At 44.6% G+C, this 25,167-nt stretch overlaps 1 protein-coding gene across 17 annotated transcripts in view; it reads right to left on the bottom strand.

Annotated features, from left to right (window-relative positions):
• HDAC4 (histone deacetylase 4) overlaps positions 1-25,167 on the bottom strand; it is a 262,543-nt gene that overhangs the window by 96,660 nt on the left and 140,716 nt on the right. For 13 of the 17 annotated variants that reach the window (XM_074595478.1, XM_074595482.1, XM_074595474.1 and 10 more), the window contains 3 exons: positions 13,268-13,418; positions 8,660-8,780; positions 648-769 (listed from right to left, as the gene is read on the bottom strand). In XM_074595478.1, the coding sequence (XP_074451579.1) occupies positions 648-769; positions 8,660-8,780; positions 13,268-13,418 (394 nt within the window). The remainder of the gene's footprint in view (positions 1-647; positions 770-8,659; positions 8,781-13,267; positions 13,419-25,167) is intronic. The other 4 variants (XM_074595480.1, XM_074595476.1, XM_074595486.1 and 1 more) reach the window with 2 other exon arrangements.

The following is a 25,167-nucleotide window of genomic DNA, read 5'->3' as shown; positions in this document are numbered from 1 at the left end:
GCTGGCCAGGTCAGAAGTTGAGGCTGTGTTGGCTTAGGCTTGTGATACGTAGCTGAGGACCACAGCCAATCAAAACAACCCGGTTTACATAATATATAGTTGAGAAATAACTGACCTGCTTAGCCACCATGCAGGGAAAAAAACCTAACTGAGAAATAACTGTCTAGGTGTGAACCAAAATCCTTGCAGGAAAGTCCCAATGCTTTGACTGGCAGAAACATTTTGATTTATTTTAAGTATAAACTTGTATATAAAATGCAAATCCCAGAAGAAATGAACTTTTCTTGGTACTTTTCTCACTCAGCAAAACATACTTCGACTTCAGACACCCAGATTTCTGTATTAGCTTTGACTTTGTGAAAACATCTCACAAAAACTTTGACACACAACTCCACTGTCTCCCGCCTGCAGTTTTGCAAGTTTGCATGCCCAAAAGCAACGCCAGCCTCCCTCTAACACTGTGTGTACAGTGACAGGCCAAGGGGGAGAAGGATGGAGCGGGTGCTTGTTAAATAAATCACCCCACGAAATACAGCTTTTTGGTACCGTACCTTTTTTAAAAAAATAGAGAATTAAAAAAAAAATAAGAGGACCAAGTGTCACAGCAAAGACAGTAGGCAACACAAGAAAATGAACGTGAACACTACCTGTTTTTCTGAGTGGGAAGTCATCTTTGGAATCATACATCCCCAGTACAGGGTGATTGTAGGTGCCGGATACGCCACTTTGGGGTGGGGAGCTCTGGTCCAGAGAGCTGTGCTGGGTCTTCCTGCACAGAAGGGAAGAGAAAGAGAAGGGAGAACCTTTACAGCAGTGACACACACAGGGAACAAGTGCAGCTTGTCTGTTATCTCAGTGGAGAAGAGCCCAAGGGAAAAGATCTGTGTAGTGGCTTACTCCTTCTAGGCACTCACGTGAAAAAACTGAAGTCTTATATACAAGGAGGTAAGTAAACATATGCCTAACTTTTAGTATAAGAATTAACCTGTTGAGCATGGCTGAATTCATGAAGGTATTTAACCATGAACATAATTTTAAGCTTGTACTTGGGCTGGGTTTTGCTAAGTCATATCCTTGAAGCTAAGTGTAGGTGGTGTTACTCCCCTCAACCATAGCACGAATGAACAATTTCCCTTCGTTGAGTAAAACCCAGACACAGTAGGCAAAGCCTAAGGATGAAACAAAACCGAAGGCTGAGCACAGGAGATGCCACACGTTTAAGTTGGCTAACAGCAGCCATGCTGCACAGGTGGCCTTTTGCTTCACTGCCTCCCGACCCAAGGGCTGAGCAGAGATAGGGCCAAAGTACTCAACACCTTCCCAGATTAATTTCTCGCAGCTGATAATTTATAGCTTTGTTTGAGCAGGCTGCTGGAAGTAAATTACAGCCTGTTTGCTAAGGATATTAAATAATGAATGAGTTTTCTAAGCCTCCTACCAGTTTGTTGGCTCCATCTTTCCTACTTAATGACTTGTGCCCAGCTTTGCCATTTCTCAGGAGCTCTACCAACCCCGATCAGGACAGATTTTGGGAAGCCTCCAGCCTGTGCATCTTAGCAGAGTAGCTACATCAACAGAATTAATTGATTTTGCACTACAGGTGACAGCCATATGGCTATCAAACAATCTTACATTTTACGTTTAAATAAACAGAATTTAAACCCCATATTACTTCTTCAAAATACTAAAGAATATGGGACAACAGAAAGTGAGCGCTTTGCCAAAAGAAGCGACGAACTGAAATTTTACATTGCTTAATAAACAGGCATGCTTGGAGGTCTTGGTTAAAAACATTCTCCTCAAAAGGTTCTTTAAGGAACCCAAATGAGCCGTTCCCATTTGAAAATCAAACCAATTTATGCAATTTCTTGAGCAGTATGTTCTGAAAGCTCAAAGCAGATGTCGGCTGTTTGGTGAGATACAGAGCATCGATTCCACTACAAGTTACACCCTTCAAAAAAATAAGGGGCTAATGAAACAACAGGAAAACACATCGATTTTCTACATGATCTTGTTACAAAAAGCTCTGAAAAGTTTATTTGAACATCTACATCAAATTTTCCTATACCCACAGTTCTTACCAAGCAGTGGGATTGACTGTGGTTTCCTAATCGTCCCCCCTTTATATTCCAAACTTCTCCCTACATACAGGCAGAATAATTTTTCAGGTTCCTACACAGTTGTTTTTTTTCATGAGCATTCGCGTGCACCGGTGCTCTTCTACATTTGCACCAATAAATGCCCACATGCACGCACAGTTTAACCATCACCTGAAATCAAAACAGAAGCAAACTGAGAAATATTTGAATCCCTCCCGAAAACAGAGGTGGCTTTCTCTGCCTGGCTCTGCTCACACCATGGGAAGGCAGCACAGAGAGATGTTTCACAAACAGGACGGCCGGACGCTGCAAGCCAAGAGCCCTGAAACCCACCATCTCACACAATGACATTTTTTGCTCTTGCCTAAACAAGCAATAGATTTTTCTTTTTTTCTTCCTTTTTTTTTTTTTAAATCATGACTTAAGCTGCACAATCATGTACATTGAGGCTATTTTCATCACTTTGTTAGGGAACATGCAGGAACTCAAAGGGCCTGTTTAGATGTGCTTTGGGGTTGCTGAATGACAGATATTTAACTCTGCAAACAGGAATACATTATATTGCCCCAGAACTGGGCTCCGACACCCTACGCTGCTTTGAGCAAAACGCACTGGTCTGCGTGCCCGTTCAAGAATTTCAGAGGTCCTGAAAGGGATGAAATTGTATACTAAATTGAGTTTGCAGGCATTCCTGAAAGCACATACCTTCACATAACACATCCCCTGTTCTTTGAGCTCTGAGGTCCTTCGAAAACCCATGCGCGCAGCAAAGCATGCGTGATGCTTCAAACACATTCAGGCAACATAAACTGAGTATATATTCAAACACATGTATCTGTGCTAGAATGTTTTTTGTACAGAGACTGCAGACATCTATGTACATTGGAATAATTTAGTGTGTAATTATATCTCTCAACCTCCTTACCATGCAAATACTCACTTAAACTCCCTTCCATGATTGCTACCACCTTGAGTGGCTACTTCCCAAGAGCATTTCTTACAGCTTCCTAGGGAAATAAGGAAAATAATAGCCCTGTTTGCTAAGCCCTCGTGCTCCGTCTGTGTTCCTGCTAAGCCACTCTTACTTATGTTAAGTATCTTGGAGTGCAAAACCTCCCAGGAGCAGGGCTGTCCAGCGGGTTTAAATCCACAGGAGTGACAGTCTGATGATGAAATTTAAGGGAACCTCTTGTGTTGTTGCCTATCATCAACGTAATCTGAAAATTATAGTCCACCAAGCTATTTTAAACAATTACATATAAACTGGAGCCGTATATATATTAAACAGAGTTTCCAAAGTGGCTTGAACGGCACGGAGCTGAAGACTGAGCGAGACCTCTGTGAAAGCCTCCAAGAAACATTACTGAGCGTTACCAAGTTCTTTTCTTTTGTTTAGTAGATCCTTTGGACTATGACTATATTCTTCAAAACTTCTGACACTGGGCACCTTTTTCACCTCAAGGGTTGATCCGCACATGTACGTGCGACAATGCCCTTTAACATCAGTGATTAATTAGAAAAGACCCACTGACTGTAAACACTCATTGTTGCACCAGCAACCGACAGTGCTGAATGAAGTTCAAACGGATATAAGATACTGAAGGCAAAAGCATCCGGGCATTTCAGTGGACAAGCAAAGCCTGGCCCAAAGGGGAGGGACAGCTATTTCACATGTCAGCGGAACATATTTCATATCACAGCCATTGATGTAGAACTGTTGCGGTGCTCAATACCCTTAGGAGATCTGTTTTTTCCAAGTAATGCTTTCAATTCTTTTTTAAAAAAAGGAATTCACAAACCTTAATAAGACCAAAGGAAGTGCTTAAAAGCAGGCGTGTCATTTAAAAGACTATTTCAGCATCTGTTACCACTTAATTGACTTGCCTGCTCACAGTAGGAGCATCAAGTCTATCTTCTGCAAGCCTCGTTTGTGCGTGTTAAAGACAAACACCATCCAGTTGAATCACATTAGAAATACGTGCGTACATAAATATCTCTATAACTGAACTGGTAACCTAGGGGACGCCATATAAATAAACACTAATATGTAATTAATTTAAAGGTTTTCTCGCTTTTAAAAAAAACCACATTTTTTTAAATAGAATGTAAACGAAAAATCCTCAACTTCTGCCGTAACAACTGAAGGGGGCATTTAAAAATCCTCCACTGAAAGGTAAGACGCTGTAGCCAGGCAGCCCTGCTGCCCTCCTCAAAGGCCAAGCAGAACCAGCTCGTGCCCGTCTGCAACTTTGACAGACGCTTAGAAAGACTTGTGAGGCCTTGGAGGCTCTTTCTTCTCTCTTCACATCTTCTATTAGAAACCAAAATACTGATCCTCCCCAAAACAGACGGAGGGAAGAGGAGGGGATGGCAAGCCTGATAAAGCCATGAGAAGAAGGATGGCCCCTTGTGCAATAGTTTGTACGTTGTCTCTACCTGTTGGCATCCCTGGAGCATCACAGAAAAGGGATGTTTTGACTAACGTATGTCACAATAAACCTAAACGATATATTGGTGCTCAGAAAGTTCTCAACATTAGCTTAAAGTGGGAAACGCACTGAAACCTTAAAGATGACTTATGACCCCTGGCCCTATAACATATAGGGATGTTACAGACCGTTGCTCTTTGATTCATCTCTGAATGCTGGATTCTTGGTGAAAAGGCAGTTAAATGGAAACTGTGGAAAACATAAGGAATTCAAATCACTCCCAAAGTTATTTTTCTCTTTTCTAAATTCACTGGTGATAGCAATTCTCTGCCAGGTTTCTCTAGGGGCAGAGGATCAAAGGTTTTGGAAGAAAGTACTTATTTACTATCCTGAATTCTAATTGACTTCATACCACTTTTGCATTAACAGGCATTTTAACCAACTGGAAAAAAAATGGAAAACATAGTGGCTCGGAGAGATTTCAACTGCCTTTAATAAAATCCCCACATTTCTTGGTGAGTCTCAATTAAGAACATTGGAAAACGCATTATCTAAACTGATAAAAAATGACTCTAAAAAAATCTAAAAAAAATCTAAAAAATCAGTTATCCAAACTGATCTAAAATCAGTTGTCTTGACTGAAATTCAGTTTCTCCTATTTCTTCTGCTGTCCTTGATACCGACCTAGCGGGCCTTAAATATTATTACCTTTGCATAAACTAACAACCTTTCACTACTTTACCCAGTCCCATAACCATACAATTTTCAAGTCTCAGATTAGATTTTTCAGAGATGGATTAAAACTGCTCAATCTCACCCTACTAGAATAAAGTTTGAATTTTTGTGCCAACTATACTTCAGCATTTATGTACTGGTTCATAGCTGATATATCTTTCAAATTTAATTTCAGCTTAGTTTCTTGAATTCAGAAACATCTGGCTATAACCCCATCATCCCTGTATACATGTTAATTTCTTAAAGACTTAAAATACTGTCAGACACTCAGCTTGAACACAAATTTCAGAAGGTATTCCCAAAATTGTAACAGTGGAAGTCTTCAAATCATCTCAAATTTTTGGATTTTCTTTTATGCGACAAAGAAGTGAAGTTCTGGAACTGAAATTTGTGCCTTGTTAATAATGTCATCATTTATATTTGCTATTTGGTGCATTTGAACTAATCAAAGCCGTCACCCTCTGTTCCCGTGTCATTATAACATCAGCTGTTGCCTTCTCACCCTGCACGACATTTGGGTTTCCGTGAGACCAACAGTTGAAAATTTTCAGTTGAAAAGGTAGATGTTGGGGCAATCGCCCTTAGAAGCGCAGACAGGATGCACTTGATGTTTCCATCAGTTTACAGAGAAGAGCCACATAAACAAAACTTCCAACTTTGAAAGATTAAGACAAGCAGTAAAGGCTTTAAAAATGTAACACTAGCTTAATTATCCTGAGTTGCAATTCACTAAACATAGAATCATAGAATTGTTCAGGTTGGAAGGGACCTTTAAGATCATCGAGTCCAACCTTTAGCCTACCCTGACAAGAGCCACTTCTAAACCATGTCCTTAAGTGCCCCATCTACGCTTTTTTTAAACACCTCCAGAGATGGTGAATCCACCACCTCCCTGGGCAGCCTATTCCAATGTTTAATAACCCTTCCAGTGAAAAAATGTTTCCTAATATCTAATCTAAACCTCCCCTGACGTAACTTGAACCCGTTTCCCCTCGTCCTATCACTTGTCACCAGGGAGAAGACGTCAGCCCCCATCTCTCTACAACCTCCTTTCAGGTAGTTGTAGAGGGTGATAAGGTCTCCCCTCAGCCTCCTCTTCTCCAGGCTAAACAACCCCAGCTCCCTCAGTCGTTCTTCATAAGGTTTGTCCTCCAGACCCCTCACCAGCTTTGTAGCCCTTCTCTGGACACGCTCCAACACCTCAATGTCCCTCTTGTAGCGAGGGGCCCAAAACTGAACGCAGTACTCGAGGTGGGGCCACACCAGTGCCGAGTACAGGGGGATGATCACTTCCCTAGTCCGGCTCACCACACTATTCCCGATACAGGCTAGGATGCTGTTGGCCTTCTTGGCCACCTGGGCACACTGCTGGCTCATATTCAGCCAGCTGTCGACCAACACCCCCAGGTCCTTTTCTCCCGGGCTGCTTTCGAGCCACTCTGCCCTAGTCCTGTAGCGCTGCATGGGGTTGTTGTGACCCAAGTGCAGGACCCGGCACTTGGCCTTGTTGAACCTCATACCATTGGTCTCAGCCCATCGGTCCAGCCTGTCCAGGGCCCTCTGCAGAGCCAACCTACCCTCAAGCAGATCAACATGCCCGCCCAGTTTAGTGTCATCTGCGAACTTACTGAGGGTGCATTCGATCCCTTCATCCAGATCATTGATAAAGATATTAAAGAGAACCGGCCCCAGCACCGAGCCCTGGGGGACACCACTTGTGACCAGACACCAACTAGATTTAACTCCATTTACCACCACTCTCTGGGCACGGCCATCCAGCCAGTTTTTTACCCAGCGAAGAGTACACCTGTCCAGGCCATGAGCAGCCAGTTTCTCCAGGAGAATGCTGTGGGAAACAGTGTCAAAAGCTTTGCAAAAATCCAAGTAGATAACATCCACAGCTTTTCCCTCATCCACTAAGTGGGTCACCTTATCATAGAAGGATATTAGGTTTGATAGGCATGACCTGCCCTTCACAAACCCATGCTGACTGGGCCTGATCACCCTGTTCTCCTGCATGTGCCGTGTAATGGCACTGAGGAGGATCTGTTCCATGACCTTCCCAGGCACCGAGGTCAGACTGACTGGCCTGTAGCTCCTCGGATCCTCCTTCCGGCCCTTCTTGTGGATGGGTGTCACATTTCCTAACCTCCAGTCAGCTGGGACCTCCCCGGTTGTCCAGGACTGCTCATAAATGATACCAAGTGGCCTGGCGAGCACTTCCGCCAGCTCTTTCAATACCCTTGGGTGGATCCCATCCGGCCCCATAGATTTGTGCACCTCCAGGTGCTGAAGCAGGTCCCTCACCATCTCCCTTTGGATTACGGGGGCTTCATTCTGCTCCCCATCCCTGTCTTCTAGCTCAGGGGGCTGGGTACTCAGGGAACAACTGGTCCTACTGCTGAAGACTGAGGCAAAGACTTCATTAAGTACCTCAGCCTTTTCCTCGTCCTTGGTCACTATGTTGCCGGCCCTATCTACTAGAGGACAGAGATAATCCTTAGTCCTCTTCTTATTGCTAATATATTTATAGAAACTTTTTTTGTTGTCCTTGACAACAGAAGCCAGGTTTAGCTCTAGCTGGGCTTTGGCCCTCCTGATTTTTTCCCTACATAGCTTCACTACCTCTTTGTAGTCGTCTTGAGTGGCCTGCCCTTCCTTCCAGAGGCCATAGTTCCTCTTTTTTTCCCTAAGTTGCAACACTAGCTCCCTGTTTAGCCAGGCCGGTCTTTTTCCCCGACGGCTTGTCTTCTGGCACATGGGGACAGCCTGCTCCTGCGCCTTTAAGACTTCCTTCTTGAAAATCATCCAGGCTTCCTGGGCTCCTTTGCCCTGGAAGACTGCCTCCCAGGGGACTTTGTCAACCAGGCTCCTGAAAAGCCCAAAGTCCGCCCTCTGGAAGTCCAAGGTAGCAGTTCTGCTGACCCCTCTCCTTGCTTCTCGCAGAATCAAAAACTCTATCGTTTCGTGGTCACTGTTCCCAAGACAGCCTCCAACCCTCACATCCCCCACAAATTACATAAAGTAATTTCCCCATTTTACTAAAGTTGAAGTTTTATAACACCCGGCAGGACAAAATCCTGGGTGAAAAGCTACAGAACTTAAAAGGGTTGGTCTGGATGGCAGAACTTGTGAGTTTGAATAATTGTGGATTAAAGATGACAGCAAAGATCTCTACTCACAAAAATACTACGACCATCACAGAAGAGATGAAAATTATTCACACTGAAACCCTCTGAAAAATGCATTTTGGTAATGCACAGCAAAGACAAACCCTTGTTCTACCACTGTTCTGGTTCATTCAGTGAATGTATCAGGTCTATTCCCCACGTCTCCAGCAATGGTCAAAAAAGGTGGCACCAGCTGAATCATAAAGATAAGCCCAGTACCACTTACCCGTACCAGAAGCGAGGATCACTGGATATACAGTGGTTGAGATTCCGGTGTGCCAATGCCTTCTTCTTATTTAAGACAAATTCTTGTAATTTCATCTTTACTTCTGTGCTTGCCACTGCACCTGAAATGTCAGAAATAAAAAAGGTTGTTTAATCAATTCACACACTTTAAAGAATTTAAATTTCTCAAAAGATTCAGAATTAAATCTTTGATTTCCAGTCCAAAAGAAGACCTTTTCTTTCAAAGAGAAAAGAACAAAGTGCCTCCAGTAAGGAGCTCTCTTTCCCCCCTCTCCCCCCGCTTTTTTTCTTTAGCTTTGCATATAATCACAACTTATGTTTGAAAACAGAGATTTAATCAGAGATTTATCATTTCACTATAAAAGATTTCTGAAGAGGATTTTTACACTTGAATAAAAAGTACACTTAGAATAAAGCACTTGTACTAGGTATTCCAGCTTTCTTTTAATCAAAGGTATTTAAGAAAAAGGGTCTCGTGTACACTCAAGTTTTTAAATGTCACATCTGCAAGCAGAAGGGGAATGAGACGAATGTCTCATATGTAGATTTTTGTCTTGAAAACTCTTGTAAATAGGGACCTCTTTGTTCAAAACTATCTGTGTTCAGTAAGACCTACATAATATTCCAATTCATTTACAAGTGTGCAATCTATTTCTTCAAATAGAAAATCTAACATTTAAAGAAGAAAGTCAGTAATTTTGCGGCGCAGAGTTAAAATGTCAACTGTGTAATTTCTAATCATTATTTCCTCCACAATAGAGACCAGTGTGTTTTACAGCAATGATGGATTAAAATCATCATTCAGTTGACAGAACAGATTCATGGGTAGAGCTCCTGATGGAGTAATGCATAGCAAGTCTGGTAAGCAGAACACGTGGAAAATGATGGTTCATCTATACCGTGGCGTAAAGCAAGAATTCCAAAGGAAAATATCTGGGCTACAAGCAAATGAAAAGGCCAGGAAAACTGTCTGCTCTGCTGGGAATAAAAACTTAAAATATGACAGGGTGATCTTGTGTTTCCTGGATCCTACTCAACAATGACATTTGACAGACCGGGGAAACAATTTTTTGTACCTCTACAAGATAAGAAAATGGCAATATTTCTAGAAAGCACCTGCCTGAAGATGTAATATTGTTTAACCACTGAAGCCACACTGAAAAGCTTGAAAATTCACTCCTTTGGAGCCCTGTGTTTCTCACTCACTCTATAAATGTAGGTTTGGTGTGTACCCCACAAAGGAAGTTTAACTGACGACCTGGAGATAAATTCATACAAGTGTAGCAAGCATGGCTAGATCAAAATAGGTGACAAATTCATGCACAAAGGCAATCTCTTTCCAAAAACTGTCACCTTTTACCTATCAGCATCTTTAAAATAATCAAACACGTCTGCATTCTGTCAATTTTGGATGAATGAGACGTTATTTAGAAGACCTGAAGCTAAACCTTTTTGGTGCTTGAGATTTACAGAAGCTCCCCTGGTGTGTATTTCTCCTTAATTAGAAGCTGAAAGGCCCCATATATGCTTAACAAGATAAAAATGTGTAGGCTCGCCCTTCCCTGGGCGATGCCAGAGCCATGGATCAAGGTGTCATGCAAGACCTTCTGACCATTACTCAGCTTTTGACCTTGGAGTTGAAAGATCAGAAAGAAAAAAAAACAATCCACCTCCCCTTTAATACACTATACTGGGTTATTTCGGACACAGTCATATTGTGACAGACAGAAGCACTGTGCAATATCCAGGAAAGATGTTAAAGAGGACTCCAAAGGCAGAAAGGGACAACCTGTCCTATACGTGGCAGAGTACAACATGCAGGGGTGTAAGAGGACAAGAGCAGAGGTGAGACATCAAAAGCCCCTATGGATGGAAATGCACAGGCAGGAAGTAAGACCCAATCCCAATGGAAGTGAAAGGCACAGCAGAATAAAAGGAGGACAAGAGAGAAGGAACTGAAGAGCAAGAGCGCAGGCAGCAGCTGTGCCTGGTGGGGAAAGCCAAGCCATGAAGCTCACAAGCTGGCCCATCCCTTTCACAGGGCTTGAATGTCTAAGAGGAGCAGGGAGCAAAGAGCAGATCAACTGATAGAGACTGCAAACAGGAGAGGGTCACAATGAGCAAAGTACTGCAGACAGGATGGCTCTAAAGAGCCAAAAGACTGAGCCAGGTTACCACCGCAGCGGCAAAACCAAGTTACATATTGTCCCAGGACCAAATAGTATCTGAATATGGGATAAGGCAGGGGTTTCTCTTCCCACTGGAAGAGAATAAGGGAGGGCAGAAGCAGGACCAAGCTCCTGCAGGAAGGAGGAGGTCACACAATGCCAGAGCAGAGTAGAACAAATGGAAATTAAGAGGAGAAAACCCTGAATGACAGCGTGGGCTGATCACAGCCAGCCAACTTGTAGGAGAAAGTCCAAGACAAGCCGTCGTCCAAGGCTGCCCAAGCAGCAAGGGACTGAATGGTCCATGGCCAGAAGGAGAAAGACAGACCACGCCTGCCTGGAAACACTGATGTGAAGGACAGTTCTAGGTTCAACCCTGACAGTGGAAAGACATAACAACCAACCATCGCTCCTTATCCTGTGCAAAACCCTCCATTATGTCATATACATTTTCCTTCTTTTCGTGGAAGTCATGATTTTGAGCAAAAGCTTTATGATACCAGCTATCACAAGGTGTTCACGAGGAACAGGTTAAGGCTCCTGAGATGAGGATGTAAGGAGCTGATATTATGTTAATCTAAACCAATTTGTGATCTGCCTTTTAAAAAGTACAAAACAATATATTTTGGCTTACAGTGATGGAGCAAGAAGGGAGAATATACTCTACACCTATTACAGGATAATTTTAGATGTGTTGCACTTAGCAAAATTTTCTGATGTGAGAAAAATAACTTAAGTATTCTTAAGAGCTGAGGTGCTATAATGATTATACACCATAGTACTTAAATAAAAGTCATTTAAAAATAAAACTGTAGCCATGGGAACAGGATCTTCAACTTAACATCCCCAAATTCTGTTTTTTCTTCTACACCTATGTGTTTCATCCAAAAGGTGCTTCGATGGTTTTGCCATTTTACAGAGATTCACACATTTTTATTTATTTGAAAATCTCTTTAATGAGACTAGCCAGGTTATCAATATTGCAGAGAGGCCCAGCAAAACATCGATACAATATCAACAGCTGATGAGAAGAGCAGGGTGAAGTGGGAACGTTGCTATCTTTCATATAGTTTGAACTGACTGCCTTTACTTTGGAAAATAGCACAAAACAGCCAAAGGACAATGGAAAGGAATTCTTTACTGTGAGGGTGGTGAGGCACTGGAACAGGTTGCCCAGAGAAGCTGTGGATGCCCCATCCCTGGAGGGGTTCAAGGCCAGGCTGGATGGGGCTTTGAGCAGCCTGATCTGGTGGGAGGTGTCCCTGCCCAGGGCAGGGGGGTGGAACTAGATGATCTTTAAGGTCCCTTCCGACCTGAACCATTCTGTGATTCTATGAAAGCATCGCACGTGGCAGCCAGCCAGGCACCAGACTCCCAAACCTGCATTATCACCACCTTTACTCACTCCTGAATGTTAAACTGCTTCTTTTAAGTAGATTCTGATCCTTTGGTCTTTCTAGTATTTAAAATTATTAAAACCCAAACCAAACACACACAGACGTGATGGAGCTCCTATGAATTGCTTTGCGAAGATACTGGGGTAGGTCTGTGCATTCCCTCATTTTGGCTGCAGCTTAAAGTCTGCCGCTGCAAGATGCACATGAAGGGAATGGGGAATTCAACCTTCAGATATGTATTTTTTTTAAGTCTCCTAGACCCCAGTTCTTTCCTATTAGAAAAATACTTCTCAGAGCTTTATCTTCTTCCTGGTCCCCAGACAGCATCCCATCTCCTGCTACTCTTCAGCCCTCTCCGCTTCTTCCATTACAGGCTTCTTTATTCCACTTGAAATGAAGACCTAACAAGTTGATTGTACAACTTGGCAAGGTATTTTTCCTCCCATTCACTTCTAAAAGAAAACCAAACAAGCAACCAAAGTATCTTTGATAAGGGGATTTGTGAGGCCATAATCATTTTACTGAATCGCATGAAGCGCATAATGACACGTGGGAAAGCCAACCACAATCTGTAACCTCATGAAAGAAGTACTTTCTGAACGAAAACACTTTAAAGCTAAGAACTGAGAACGCGTCTACATCTTAAAAGAGTGAAATTGAGAAAAGTAAAAGGAAAAGAAATGCAGTGTGCATCTGGTGTATTTTATAGGCTTAATATTCTGCCTCCATTGGGAATGCTGCCAAAAATACTTCAAAAAACGTTAAATCAAGTAAAGAGACGATACGCTTCCTTTTGAAAAACGCTAAAATGGCATTTAGTAAGACAAAAATGAAGATAAAGCGTAGAACTACATTTCTCTCTCGCCCTCAATACCTCCTAACAGTTCACACAAGCTCCCCATGCAGCTGAGCTCTGTAGAGAGGCCATCACGAACGTTTCTCCAGCTTTATAAAGCTGCTTTATGGCTTCCATTCATCTGCTCTACCTGCCATCACTGAAACGAGTGAGCTTTTGATACTTACTCTCTTTTCCTTTCTCTTTGTTTTTTAGCTGCTGAAGTTTCTGCTCTCGGTGCTGCTTCTCCAGCTCCTGCTCCTGTCGGTGCTGCTCCAACTTCCTCTGGTGCTCCAACAGCTCCTGCTGATGTTTCATGGCCAGCATCTCCTGCTGCTGCTGTGGAGAAGGGACGAGGGGAAAAAGAGCAAATTAACACTGTCAGACTTCCCAGAGATAAAACCAGAAGCTGCGTTCTGGTGACAATAATGTTGCTTAATTCATAGAAACAAAAAAAATGGTGTTTTCCTCCTCTAGAGGCTCCTGCACCACAACTCACTTCATGTAGCCCGATTTCTAGCTCAGTAAAGCACTTACGCTGAACCACTGGCACTATATGCTCCCGGCTTCAGGGCACAGTCTGTCGACAGGCACAAGCATCCTGTTCAGAAAGCATCCAACTTGAGAAAGCGACGAAAAAGCTTCTGCCCAGGCAGATCCTCCCCCGACCACTTTCCTGCTGCCAAAGGGTGAGGCTGGGTCCCTGCTTGTGCCACCACTGCCCTGCCGCAGTCCAGTGCCCAGACCCTGCACTGAGACGCTCCAACCGCTACTCCAGGTAGACCTTTCATTTTCTCTCCATCGTCTGTTTTAAGTAAAACCCCATTAGGACACATGAATTATGAACACTCACATGTTCACCATGTGCAAATCATGAGCTGAAGGAATATCGTTGAGCTCACCACATCAGGCACTCGCAGCAAAATACGCCATCATCAATGTGGGCTTTGCAAGAACAGTTCAGTTCCCTCGCGCGTATGCTTTTTTTGAATAAGCCTTTAATTATATATGACTTTGGTTTCTCCAAAAGTCCCTCTCTCTCTCTCTCTGTATATAGAAGAGTTCCCATGGACCGGGACAACTGTATCTTTTTAACTTCATCAAACACTGCTCACTTCCAACGTGCCATGCAAAGCTCACACCTCAAGCTAAATGCAAAAGCACTAGCTGCCTTATGGGCACGATCACCACCCGTTTCTGAGCCTACTTAAAAAAGAATTGATTCATTATAAAAAAATATCCAGCAATCTCTCAAGGAAAAATTTAGCCTTGCCCTCTCGACTCACACTTGTTCACAGTAAGACATGAGAGACAAGCTGCTTAATTAAGGTCAAGCTTTGCAAAGCTTTCATCAAATGGGATGTTCAAGACTTGAAGCACCAAAGGCTCCTGCCCCCATCCACTCTGCAAGTCCCCTCTTGGATCTCCAAATCCCAGCACCTGGAAGATGTGCGTGGACACACCAACCTCCTGAGAAATTTGGGGTGGATGTGCCAGGTCCAGGCACCAGGTCCTGGACCCTTTTTGGGTCCAGGGGGGATTCCACCAGGGATTGGAGGCGACGGTTCAACCCACCAGGCCCTGGGGCAGTACCTGTCAGTGCTCAGAGAACATCCCACATCTTGAGAGCCAGCCAGGAGCAAGCCAGGCTGTGGAAAAGCAGACGACATACGACAAGTCTCAGCAGCTCGCAGCTTGGCTAGGTGTGAAAGGATCTCCATGGAGCTTGCAAAAGGTGCTTCCCCTGGCACAGGGTTTCTCCTTTGAGGTCCACTGAAAATTACTTTTTCTTTAAAAAAAAAAAGCTAAAACTGAGATTTACCACCTCCCAATTTCATTTGCATCCTCTCTGGCAAGATACCTGCTAAAGCCTACTATTTGGGCTGCTCTGATTGCCTTTGCAAACCCCCCCGAATGCAGGCTCCCCACCACCCCAATCACCGTATGCCAGCACCGCACTCTTTACGTTGGCAGCTTATAAACTAGCAGATTGATTTTAAGCTGGCAACCTCAACCTTCCAAACCCTTACCGCTCTGGCGATAGCTGATACTTCTCCAAGGCTGGACTTAATGGGTGCCTGTGCTCAGATACCACCCACTGCTCCAGGTTCACGAAATCCTCTATGTGGAAAGGGGTGCACCCAAGCTATGGCTACAAAGACAGGGAACCTGCTCCCTCCGATGACATGTCTCACTCCATCCTTCTCCAAACCCTGACAGCATGTGTGTAAGCAAACCTCCCACCCCACGTACACTGATTTTTTCCTTCTCCTTTTACACATTTTTCTATTTATACTTTTGACAGCGTAATTTCTTATTTTAATTTGTGGTGGTGTACATTTGTACTCTCCAATGTTTCAGCCGTGGATACACTATATACAATACACATAAAATTATACAATTCTATATAAAGATGTAAGAGGTACTTTACAATCTGCCTGGCTATCTGCTGGAAACTCTTGACGGAGGAGTCCCTGCTGCTGCCGATTCCAAGCAGGCAGACTGTTGTAAAACACCGAACCCTGGTTAGCAGAACTTGCCGTGATTGCACCTATGTTTTCCTTCCTAATTCTATTGAATTTTATGTAAACAACAACATACTCAGACTCTAAAAACCTGCAAAAGTAAAAAAACAAAACAAAAAAAAACCACTAGAGAAAACTAGTTATTTTTGTTTTATAATTAAGCAGCAGCTTCCACTAACACATCTCCATTTGGGGAAAGAGTATCTTTTCAGACTTCCAACAAGTCCACCACATGGTGGGCTTTTATAACCTAGCCATAGAAAGTATGCAAATGAACAATATTTAATGCACAATATGTTAAAACAGGTTTTGTTATTTTTATGAAATCAGGAGCCTTTTCTCTCCATCTGCAGTCTCCTAGGCTTCGCATGCTATGCTTCCCGCAATGGTTTACATACATTAGGATGCTTTAGAAGGAACTGTGCTTTCATTGACATCTGTAGTGAAATGTAAATGAAAAGACCAATTTGTATCTGGATGGCTTTGTAGAAGTTTCATTAGAGACGTATTGTTGCCACTGATTTTGACCCCAGTTTCCACAAAGCCTGGTCCTCATACAGTTTTCATATCTTTTCGAAATTGAAAAAAAGGAAAATAAAAAAATAAATGAAGCAACCTTTACAATCGTATCCATGAAAAGTGAAAAGAAATCACAGAATCACAGAATGGCAGGGGCTGGAAGGGACCTCTGGAGATCATCCAGTCCAACCCCCTGCCAGAGCAGGGTCACCCAGAGCAGGTGGCACAGGAACGTGTCCAGGCGGGTTTGGAACGTCTCCAGAGACGGAGACACCACCACTTCTCTCGCATCCAGGTTTCACAACCGCTCCAAGGGCCTCGGATATGGATTTGGGGTCTGACCCAAGGTGAGACTTGGCACTGCTCGTCCTGGTTGCTACGATACCCTTCTTGTTATAATAGAGCCAGAGAGAATCTAACTATCACATTAAATCAGTTTTCTGCACAAGAAGACCTTTTGTAGCTTTAAAACTCACTTGATGCTAGACTGTGCCCCAATTTTATATTTCCGAGGGTTTAAAATTTAATTTTCTTATTTAAAAATGGGGGTTTTTTGCTGATGCTCTGTGAAAAAAAGACCCATAAGCAGCAAGAGAACCCACCACCAACAGGTGAAGCAGGAAACCCGATAACATACAAATAGCTGTCCCGTGCACAAAATAAACTGAAACTTCACAAAAATGCAAGCTTCTGCTTCAGTTAAAGCAATCGAGGCAAATTTTAACAGGTAGAAAGCATGCAGAGCCATGGGCGGCCAAGTGCAGCATGGTCCTACCCCCCTCCCGCACCAAGCACTAAACTTCTTCAAAGGTTAATACCCACACGTTGTGGGCTTGGTCTTACACTTAACCTTCCTTTGACTATCTTGGTGGGGAAAAAAAATGCCTACTGATGTCTAAAGGTAAAATGTTTCAGAGCAGGATTTGAGTGGGACACAATCTCCCACGTTCGGGTCTTTTGGGAAGTGCCCAAGTTGGGAATTCATAAGCATCTCTTGAACTGCAATTCACAGCCCGCCGAGAGATGCCTCAGTGGCTCTGATAAGGATTATTAATTACTGAGCGAGATCGCGCTCACGTACCACATAATACATTACATCTCTCGTGCTGGCAAATGAATCAACGCCGACCCTGCACCACCCGTGTGTTAACTGCGTGTTGCTGGAGCAGCGTGGTTTTTTTCCCCCAACTGTAATGAAATTTAAATATTTGAAAAATACGAAGTGATGCACCACGGGAAATCCCTTGCATTCGGACTAATTCAGCCATCAATTTGAGGAGCCTGCCGTGTGACAAACGTGCACACTGCATCAGGGAGCGCAGCTAGGATCATCTGAATTAGGTGCTCTCGCCAAAATAAATATTTGTAAATATTTATAACTATGGGGATTCCTGCATATGTTTAATATCACTGCTTCCACTATTTATGAAAACTGCACAAATGCTCAACTGTACCCGTAGTTAGTGTTGCTGGTGCTCCTTTAGCATATATTAATATTAATAAATGTAATAAGGAGACTGTAGAGCATTTCCAGGTAATTATCCACAGTCAGCTAGCCGCACGGGCTCGGCGCTGCAGTGGATTTTGCCCCCATGTTCCTCAATTGTCTTCAGTTCTCAAGCACATCTGCCTAGAACAGGGACTGACTCGTTATCAGTAAGCACACCACCAACTTCCACTGCGTAAAGAAAACTCTTGTTAAGCAAAGCAGACCTAAACCCGTTTCCTTTAGTCATTACAACGGAAGTGAAAAGGGAGCACTCCGAAATCTTCCGACAGCCTCAGCCCAGAAGCCAGCCCATGCCCCCCGGGAAGCACGTGGTGCTGACAGCACAGATCCCATCGACCAGAGGGAATGAGGACATATTTCACGGAGACATGTGGCATTACAACTCGCATAGCCACTCCTTGATTTGCCAGATGAGTAGCAAGAATGCGGATCCTTCCTGCATCCCAGTACCTCGCAGACACTGCCTTATTCTTCCCCCAAAAGCCAGGCGCTGCTCCCTGCCCACGCTCCTCGGCTCTCCTTTCCCATACAACTGTGGTTTTAAAGGTGCTTCTGTCATTTACTTCACACGCCATGGTAAAACTGATTAAAATCTGCAAAGCAGGAGAGGTTTTGAAGCTTAGACTATGGCTCCTAGGTTTTTATAATATATATTTTGAATAGCTTAATGCAATTAGTGGAAGACAGCATAAAACTACCTGTGCCCAGACAGCTCACCCTTACTCATGAAGATAATCACACATGCAGGACTGGGTGAACAACAGTCAGCGTCCATTGCCTATAAATGTTTCCTGTGATCCAAAGCAACTTAGCGTTGTGTCCAACTCCTAACTTGCATCTCAGTCTGTGCCTGAGATCACCTACTGAAGGTGCTCCAGCATGGTGGGACGTCACCCAAAGCACTTTCTGCTGCTCTTTGTATCTGTAGCGATTCCGACTTGCACCCGGCACACGGCAGCTAGCGTCAGAAGAAACACTGATGAAAAGGTAACCTGATCCTTCACCTATGGGTCAGCGTTCCCCCTTGCACGTGGTTTCCATCTCAGACCAAGGTCACGCTGGTGTGGTCCAGCCTGTCACAAGAAGACCGTAGCCTGAGGACTTCTTCCAGACAAGCTCTGAGACCTTGTATGGCTACTTCATCTGCCACCCCTGAACAACAGGTTGGCCTCTGATGGAGGCGACAACTTCAAAGGAGTTGTAAGGATGTGTAAGTAAAATACTAGCTTCAAAACTGACAATTTAATGCCAGACAAGACCAAAAAGACACCCCAAGCAGATCTTTTCAGCACCCCTGAACTTGTCCTGAGCTAAGGCACGACTCACTACACGCCTTCAGAAGCTTCACGTAATTATCCTCTCCCCCAGCAGGCAGCAAGGCTGGGTTTTGGGTGCAAATAGAGTTTTTAAGGCTTTGGCCAGCTTTGGCAAAGTTTTACAGTTTTGGAGGGGTTAAATCAGGTATTTAAAAGGATGCGGAGCTGAGATTCTGTAAAAATAAAGGAAAATCGTAGGTGATGACCACGAAAGAATTCACGAAGACACATACACATCAAATCGCCCCCCGAAAAATCATTAGCCTATGGCTGGAAGCAAAGCACAGATTTTGACAGATTTCTGGGAGAACTGTTGTATTGGGTTATTTTAGAGCGATCTCAATGCTGGCCATTGCTTTGGCTGGACTCTCCGCTTCATGTTCTCCCCATCCTGTTTACTGAAGTCTCAGGCTGGGGCTCCAGTTTCAGGATTCGCTCTCTTGGCTCCGTCACAGTGTGTTTTCATTCCGGGCAGTACGGCAGATATCTCCTGGAGCCCCGGAGGCTAGTCAGAAGTAATCGGTTGGACTGGGAGACAGGGGCGGAGAAAACGTTGTGGTTTTCAACAGAAGCCAAGACACAAAAATCCAAAAGCCCAGCTCAGAAGAATGAATGTCTGTCATCTCGTTTCTTGGACACATCAGCAGCTGAAGGTATACTGGACATGCCCCCTTCCAGCTCTCGGGCAGGCTGACAGCAGGCAGCCCGGTGCCAGAAGTCCCCGCGGCCAGCATCTCTCCGCTACGCAGGGAAACAATCCTTCCCAGCTGACAGCTTCCTGGGCAAGAGGCTGATCTTTGTTAGACATACCCTACTGAGAACGTCTGGTGTTCAAGTTTATGAGGCTCAAATGTCTCCAGGAAAGGGAACGATGGTTCTGTTCCCTGATCGCCAGCTCTAGGTGAAGAGATCCCACATTATTAGTTTGGCAGCTTATCTATGGATATATAATTTTGTATCCCCATTTCCTTTCCATGCCGTTACTCCTCACCTCTCCTAAAAGGCTGAAAGCTTGCACAACAGCTTCAACCCTCTAAGCCCAGAATATCTGCAAAGGTATAGCGCTAGGAATGTGTCTGTATGTGCCTTTTGCTCCCTGACTGCCACTCCAGTCTCGTTTTTACCCTTTCTCCAGAAGCAGAGCATCTGAGAGCGTTTCCAGAAAGCAGGGAGTTCAATTCGTAGTATCCAGCGTGTTCATTCTCCCATTTTCCCCTCTAAAGGTGAGGAAAACACCTTGCATTTGCCTCTGCTGTGCTTTACATAGCTATTATTGAAGGGGAGGAGAAATCCGTACACCTTGCACCAGGAACAGGTAACATCCACCTGACCATGGATGGCAATAAGGAATCTCTGTAAATCAAAGAACCCTATAAATTGTCCTGAAAGGAAGGAGCCCCAGATGTTTAATGCCAAATGAGATTTTATCATGCTGTAAGCGATCAGACCTCAGTCCCTGGAGGAGCAGTTATATCCTCAGAGAAGTGTTTCAGGGTGCAGGGAGCAGAGGAGCTGGAGTGGGAATGCTATGCTAAAACCAGCCTCAGAAATGGAGATGTAGGACAAAGAGATCCTGTAATGGGAGCAGCTAGAGAAGCCACCACTGGGGTTTGGTCATTTCAAAGAAAGAAATATGAATAAAGAAAAAAGAGGAGAGTGGCTGTAGCCACTGATCCACCATTCACCGTCACCTGTGTGAAGGAAGAGCGACCAAACCAGAAAGCTGGCAGGGATGAGAGACCTCACCAGAGTGTTCCTGCCCGGAGACCCCACTAGAGTGTTTCTCAAAAAAAACAAGGGGAAAAAAAAAAAGGGGCGGGGGGTGCGGGGTGGGGAGGAAAAAGCAGGGAGGACAGAGCACCACTGCTGGCAGCGTGGCTGCTGACACACGGCACCAGCTGCCATTTGCAGGTGATTTCGGGTTCAGCTCCATTTGAGAGAAGGTGGACACAGCGGTGAAGCGGACTCCACTGTGCCGCTCTTCCTCTGACATGAGGCAGTGACAGCCCCAGCACCTGCGGTGCCTGCAGGAAGGTTGCATGCTAAAAATCAATGTTCAACATCATCCGATGCTCCTGCAAGCACAGCAGAAGCATCGTTTTTAAAGGTAACATGCCAGCAGCGTAAATACAATATTTATCATTTTTACACACCACCACTAGTTAAATAGGAAACTAAAACATGGAGATTAATACAACAACATTGTTTGTATTGCGTGTACATGACTGAAGTTATTCAAAACATGATTTATTAAATGCAACTTCATTATCCCATACAATAGCTGAATTTTGTTAAGAGACCATACGCAGCAACAGGACTTAAAAAGTTTATGAATGTTAGTTTTATCAATGCTGGCATACATTAACAGGTCAATATTCCTGGTATAACAGTAGGACTCACTTGGGCATTTCTTTACACATGCCCTGATTCTCTATGGGTTCTCTTTGACTACTTCCGATTTATTTTAATTACTTCAAAAATATGATAAAATTGATGTTGAAAAGTCAGAGGTACAAACTGCGAAATATTCCTTCTCATGCTGCTTATTTTGAAATTCTAAATTTGAATAGAGGCCATAAGGCTCCTAAGTGTTAAAGAAAAATAAATCATTGCGCCCCACACACATTTCAGTGGGAGACGAACTCATGCCATAAAGGATGAAAGAATGGAAATCTGACCACTTCAAAAGCTGTTTGGACTCCACAGAAAAAGTGAGCGTGTGCTACCAAAAAAAAAGATCTTGTATCTGTTTGTCACCCAGTGAACTCCGCCATTTCTGCTATTTATGTCAGGCATTCAGCCTTCAGAAATCCCAAAAGTCAGTCCAATTTAAGTCCAACCTCAGCAGATTAAGTAAGAAAGTGCACTGGGTGAATGTCTCTTCTTTGGCTTCACCAAAGGAACGCGGAGCAGCCGAGCTCAGGGGGCAACCAGCTTTTCATCTCCCACCGCTGAGGGCTCAGAAAATCCCCACATTCTGCTGGAAAGCTGTAAACCCCAAAGTGAAGAAACTTGAGTAATGGTGCAAGGAGGACAAGGCTGGCCGTTACCAGCAGACTCCATGGACACTGGTACAAGGATTCACAGGATGAAAGCCACTGCGTCCACGGACTTCAGTGAGATCTGTGATGTCACTTTTGACTGAGGTTTTTGCATCTCAAACACTCGTTTACGCTTCTCAAACCTTGGAAAATCTGGAGTTTCTCATTCTGCTCCTTCCAGCCAACAAACTGTGGCTCATCTCAGAAGAAGCCAAAAGGAAACATGCTTCTTTTACCAGTTTTAGAGTAGGTCTGTAAGGACCAGTGCAGACCCAGCTTCATTCCAGAAACCACCAATGCTAAGTAGGAAGATGACCAAATTGACCCAGTCTACTGCATGACGACTTCTTCACAGAATCACAGAATGGCAGGGGTTGGAAGGGACCTCTGGAGATCATCTAGTCCAACCCCCTGCCAGAGCAGCGTCATCCAGAGCAGGTTGCACAGGAACGTGTTCAGGCGGGTTTGGAATGTCTCCAGAGACGGAGACTCCACCACCTTTCTGGACAGCCTGTGCCAGGGCTCTGCCACCCTCAAAGGAAAGAAGTTCCTCCTCATGTTGAGATGGAGCTCAACCGAGAGATGGGGCTTAAAGGTGTCCAAGCCGCTCTATGCATTTATTGACATTACCTACCCCTCTGTGTGGAGATTTGGTCTCATTGTTCTTGGAAAAGATCTTGACTTTGAGCATGAGGGAATTCACCCCCCTGGCCTTCAAAGAGAGTAAAAATGCTCTGATCTTGCAAAAGCTTTCCCCAGGGTTACTTCCATCAGAAGTTAAGTTCTGCGGGATCCGGGTCTAAGTCTTGGAGTCAGCTCTGTGTACCAGAAAAACGAGGCAAGGTCACTAAGAAAGAATAGGAAGCCATCTAGAAATAGCAAGAGAGAATGGTACAGCGCATTCAAGTAGTAATGAGGCACAAAATGTTCAGTCTGGTTTTTTACCACCGACTGTACGCAGCTGCAGTTTTCTGAGATGAATAATCCTCCCATGTCACAACACACACAGAAGCAGACACCGGTATCTCCGGGCTTTTTAAGTTTCTCTTGAAAACGATGCAGGCTGTGAGGAACAGGCGCTCTGCAGAAGACAGGTACGAAACTGAGCAGGGGGAGTTCCTCTGTGCAGGAGCAGACACACTCAGCAATGGGAGTTGGGCCTGGAGTGGGGGGTAAAATGGAAGTTTGTCCCTTCCAGAGACCACCGCGAGGAGCAGGACACAGGGGAAGGGGGTGCTCTGCAGGAACAAAGGTGCCACCTTCAGCATCCCCAGCCCGGGGGCACAGGGAAGGTGCCACACAGCAGAGCCACAAGAGAGAAGCAGATGACACCAACCCCATCAGCAGATTTGAAACAAGCCCATTTTTCCCTGTTCTGTAGGAATCAACAAAGAAAGGTCACCAAAAAAAGGCTCGAGGCACTCTCAGGGCTACACCAAAAGCAGCCACACTAAAAGATGATGTCATTTGTGCCCAATGAGCTATTCTGCAAGCAAACCTGCCATTCCAAGGGCATCAACATGGCACCCATTAAGTCTAGAGAACTTTGGGAAAAAATTACATTTTCTTTACAGCATTGCAAAATCTGTCTGGAAGATTCCCTGAAGCCTTTTACTCTCCAAAACAAAAATAAGGAATGGTCAGAGAGTTTCACCCCATGTCCCCGAACAAGGGGCTGACATCTCAGGTGTTACCACCTCTCAATCAATGCTCAGAAGCTACACTGATGAAAAAAAAGTCATCTGAAACCAGCAAAAAACTAACCAAACCATCTCCTCGGGCTTTATCTGAGCGTTGCTATCTACATATATAAAGCCAATGTCTGAAAACATTCCACGTATTTTTATTTATTGGCATAAAGCCATTAGGCAGCACAGCATTCTGTTAAACATAGGAAAGCACTGTGTTAATAAAAAGAAAACAGTTTGAGAATGGCTCCTCAGCAAAGCCGTCACAAAGCCCCCTTTGCTGGTGCTGCTTTATGCAAACCTGTGGCTTCTCCGGCCATCCTGTACGGACCAGCACTCCCTCTGCCACTGATGCACACAAATACTCTTTTCTCAGGTGACGGGAAAACCAGGAATAGCATTGCACAACAGAACTAACATCTTTGCATGCCTCCAGGTTAAGATTTCAGGTCCGCGAGGAGCTGTGAGGCTCAGCTGCTGGCCTGCATTGCCATCCCATCACCGTCAGGACTCTCCTGGTGTCTGCCGTCATGTGCTAACACCGACATGCGTCAGCATCCTGAATAACTTTCCGGCTTGAGCTATAAAACAGCCAGAGCTGGGAAGATCCCTGCTCCGCGCTCGGGCAGCGCAGGGACGAAGAGATTAACGGCGTTACCCACCACCTCCTTCGCTCCCGCGCTGAGATCTCACCGCCCGCAGTGCCTCTCGCCCTGCCAAAGCGCGAATCCTGCCCCTCTTCAATCATTCCCCCTCCAGCCCTTGACCAGAAGGCAAATGGAAAAGCTTTTGGTAACTTCCAGCTGATCTTGGCTGGGAATGAGTGACTCACAAAGGAAAAAATTCACTGCCGATTCCTTCGCAATCAAAGGTCAAGCAAAGCTCACACTGGGACCCGCACAGAGGCTTTCCACCGCCTCACCAGCAACAGCCCGGGCGCCAGCCTCCTTATTCCATCCTTGTTTTTGTTTAAGGCAGGCAGATTTGAAGGCTATAAATATTGTTACACATCTGGCAAGGCACGCCTGAGTGGAAAATCCGTCTAGCTGAAGGTAAGCGGCGAGAGGAGCCACCGCCGCTGCCCCCAGCCCGCCCGCAGCAGCCTCCGCCGCCCACCCGCTCCCAGCTCCTCTCCCGCCCCACTCCCGGGTGTCAAGCCTCGGCAAACTGCAAAGCTGCACTGTAGTTGTGAAAGACAGTTTTCCCTATTTCCATATGGTGTGAAGTCTTTGTAAGGCCCGACTTATTTTCCCTAAACATGTCAGGGTTTTCTCATTATTCCCCGGCATTGCAATGATCCCAGCTCCCTCCGTGCGCCGAGCTCCAACTATGTCCATTATACTTTCCTTCCACAAATATTATTTCACTCGTAGCCCGGCTCTCCAAATTACACGATCTCCTGGAATTTGCCACCTTTATGTGGAGAGCCATTTCTTCCAAAATACAATGTCTATAAAAGCAAAGGCCTTCTTGGGAGGGAATAAGGGAA

Source organism: Larus michahellis, chromosome 7, assembly GCF_964199755.1.
Source record: "Larus michahellis chromosome 7, bLarMic1.1, whole genome shotgun sequence".
Classification (NCBI taxonomy): Eukaryota; Metazoa; Chordata; class Aves; order Charadriiformes; family Laridae; genus Larus; species Larus michahellis.
The sequence above is the reverse complement of the archived record's forward strand: the minus strand, read 5'-3'. Positions and strand labels throughout refer to the sequence as shown.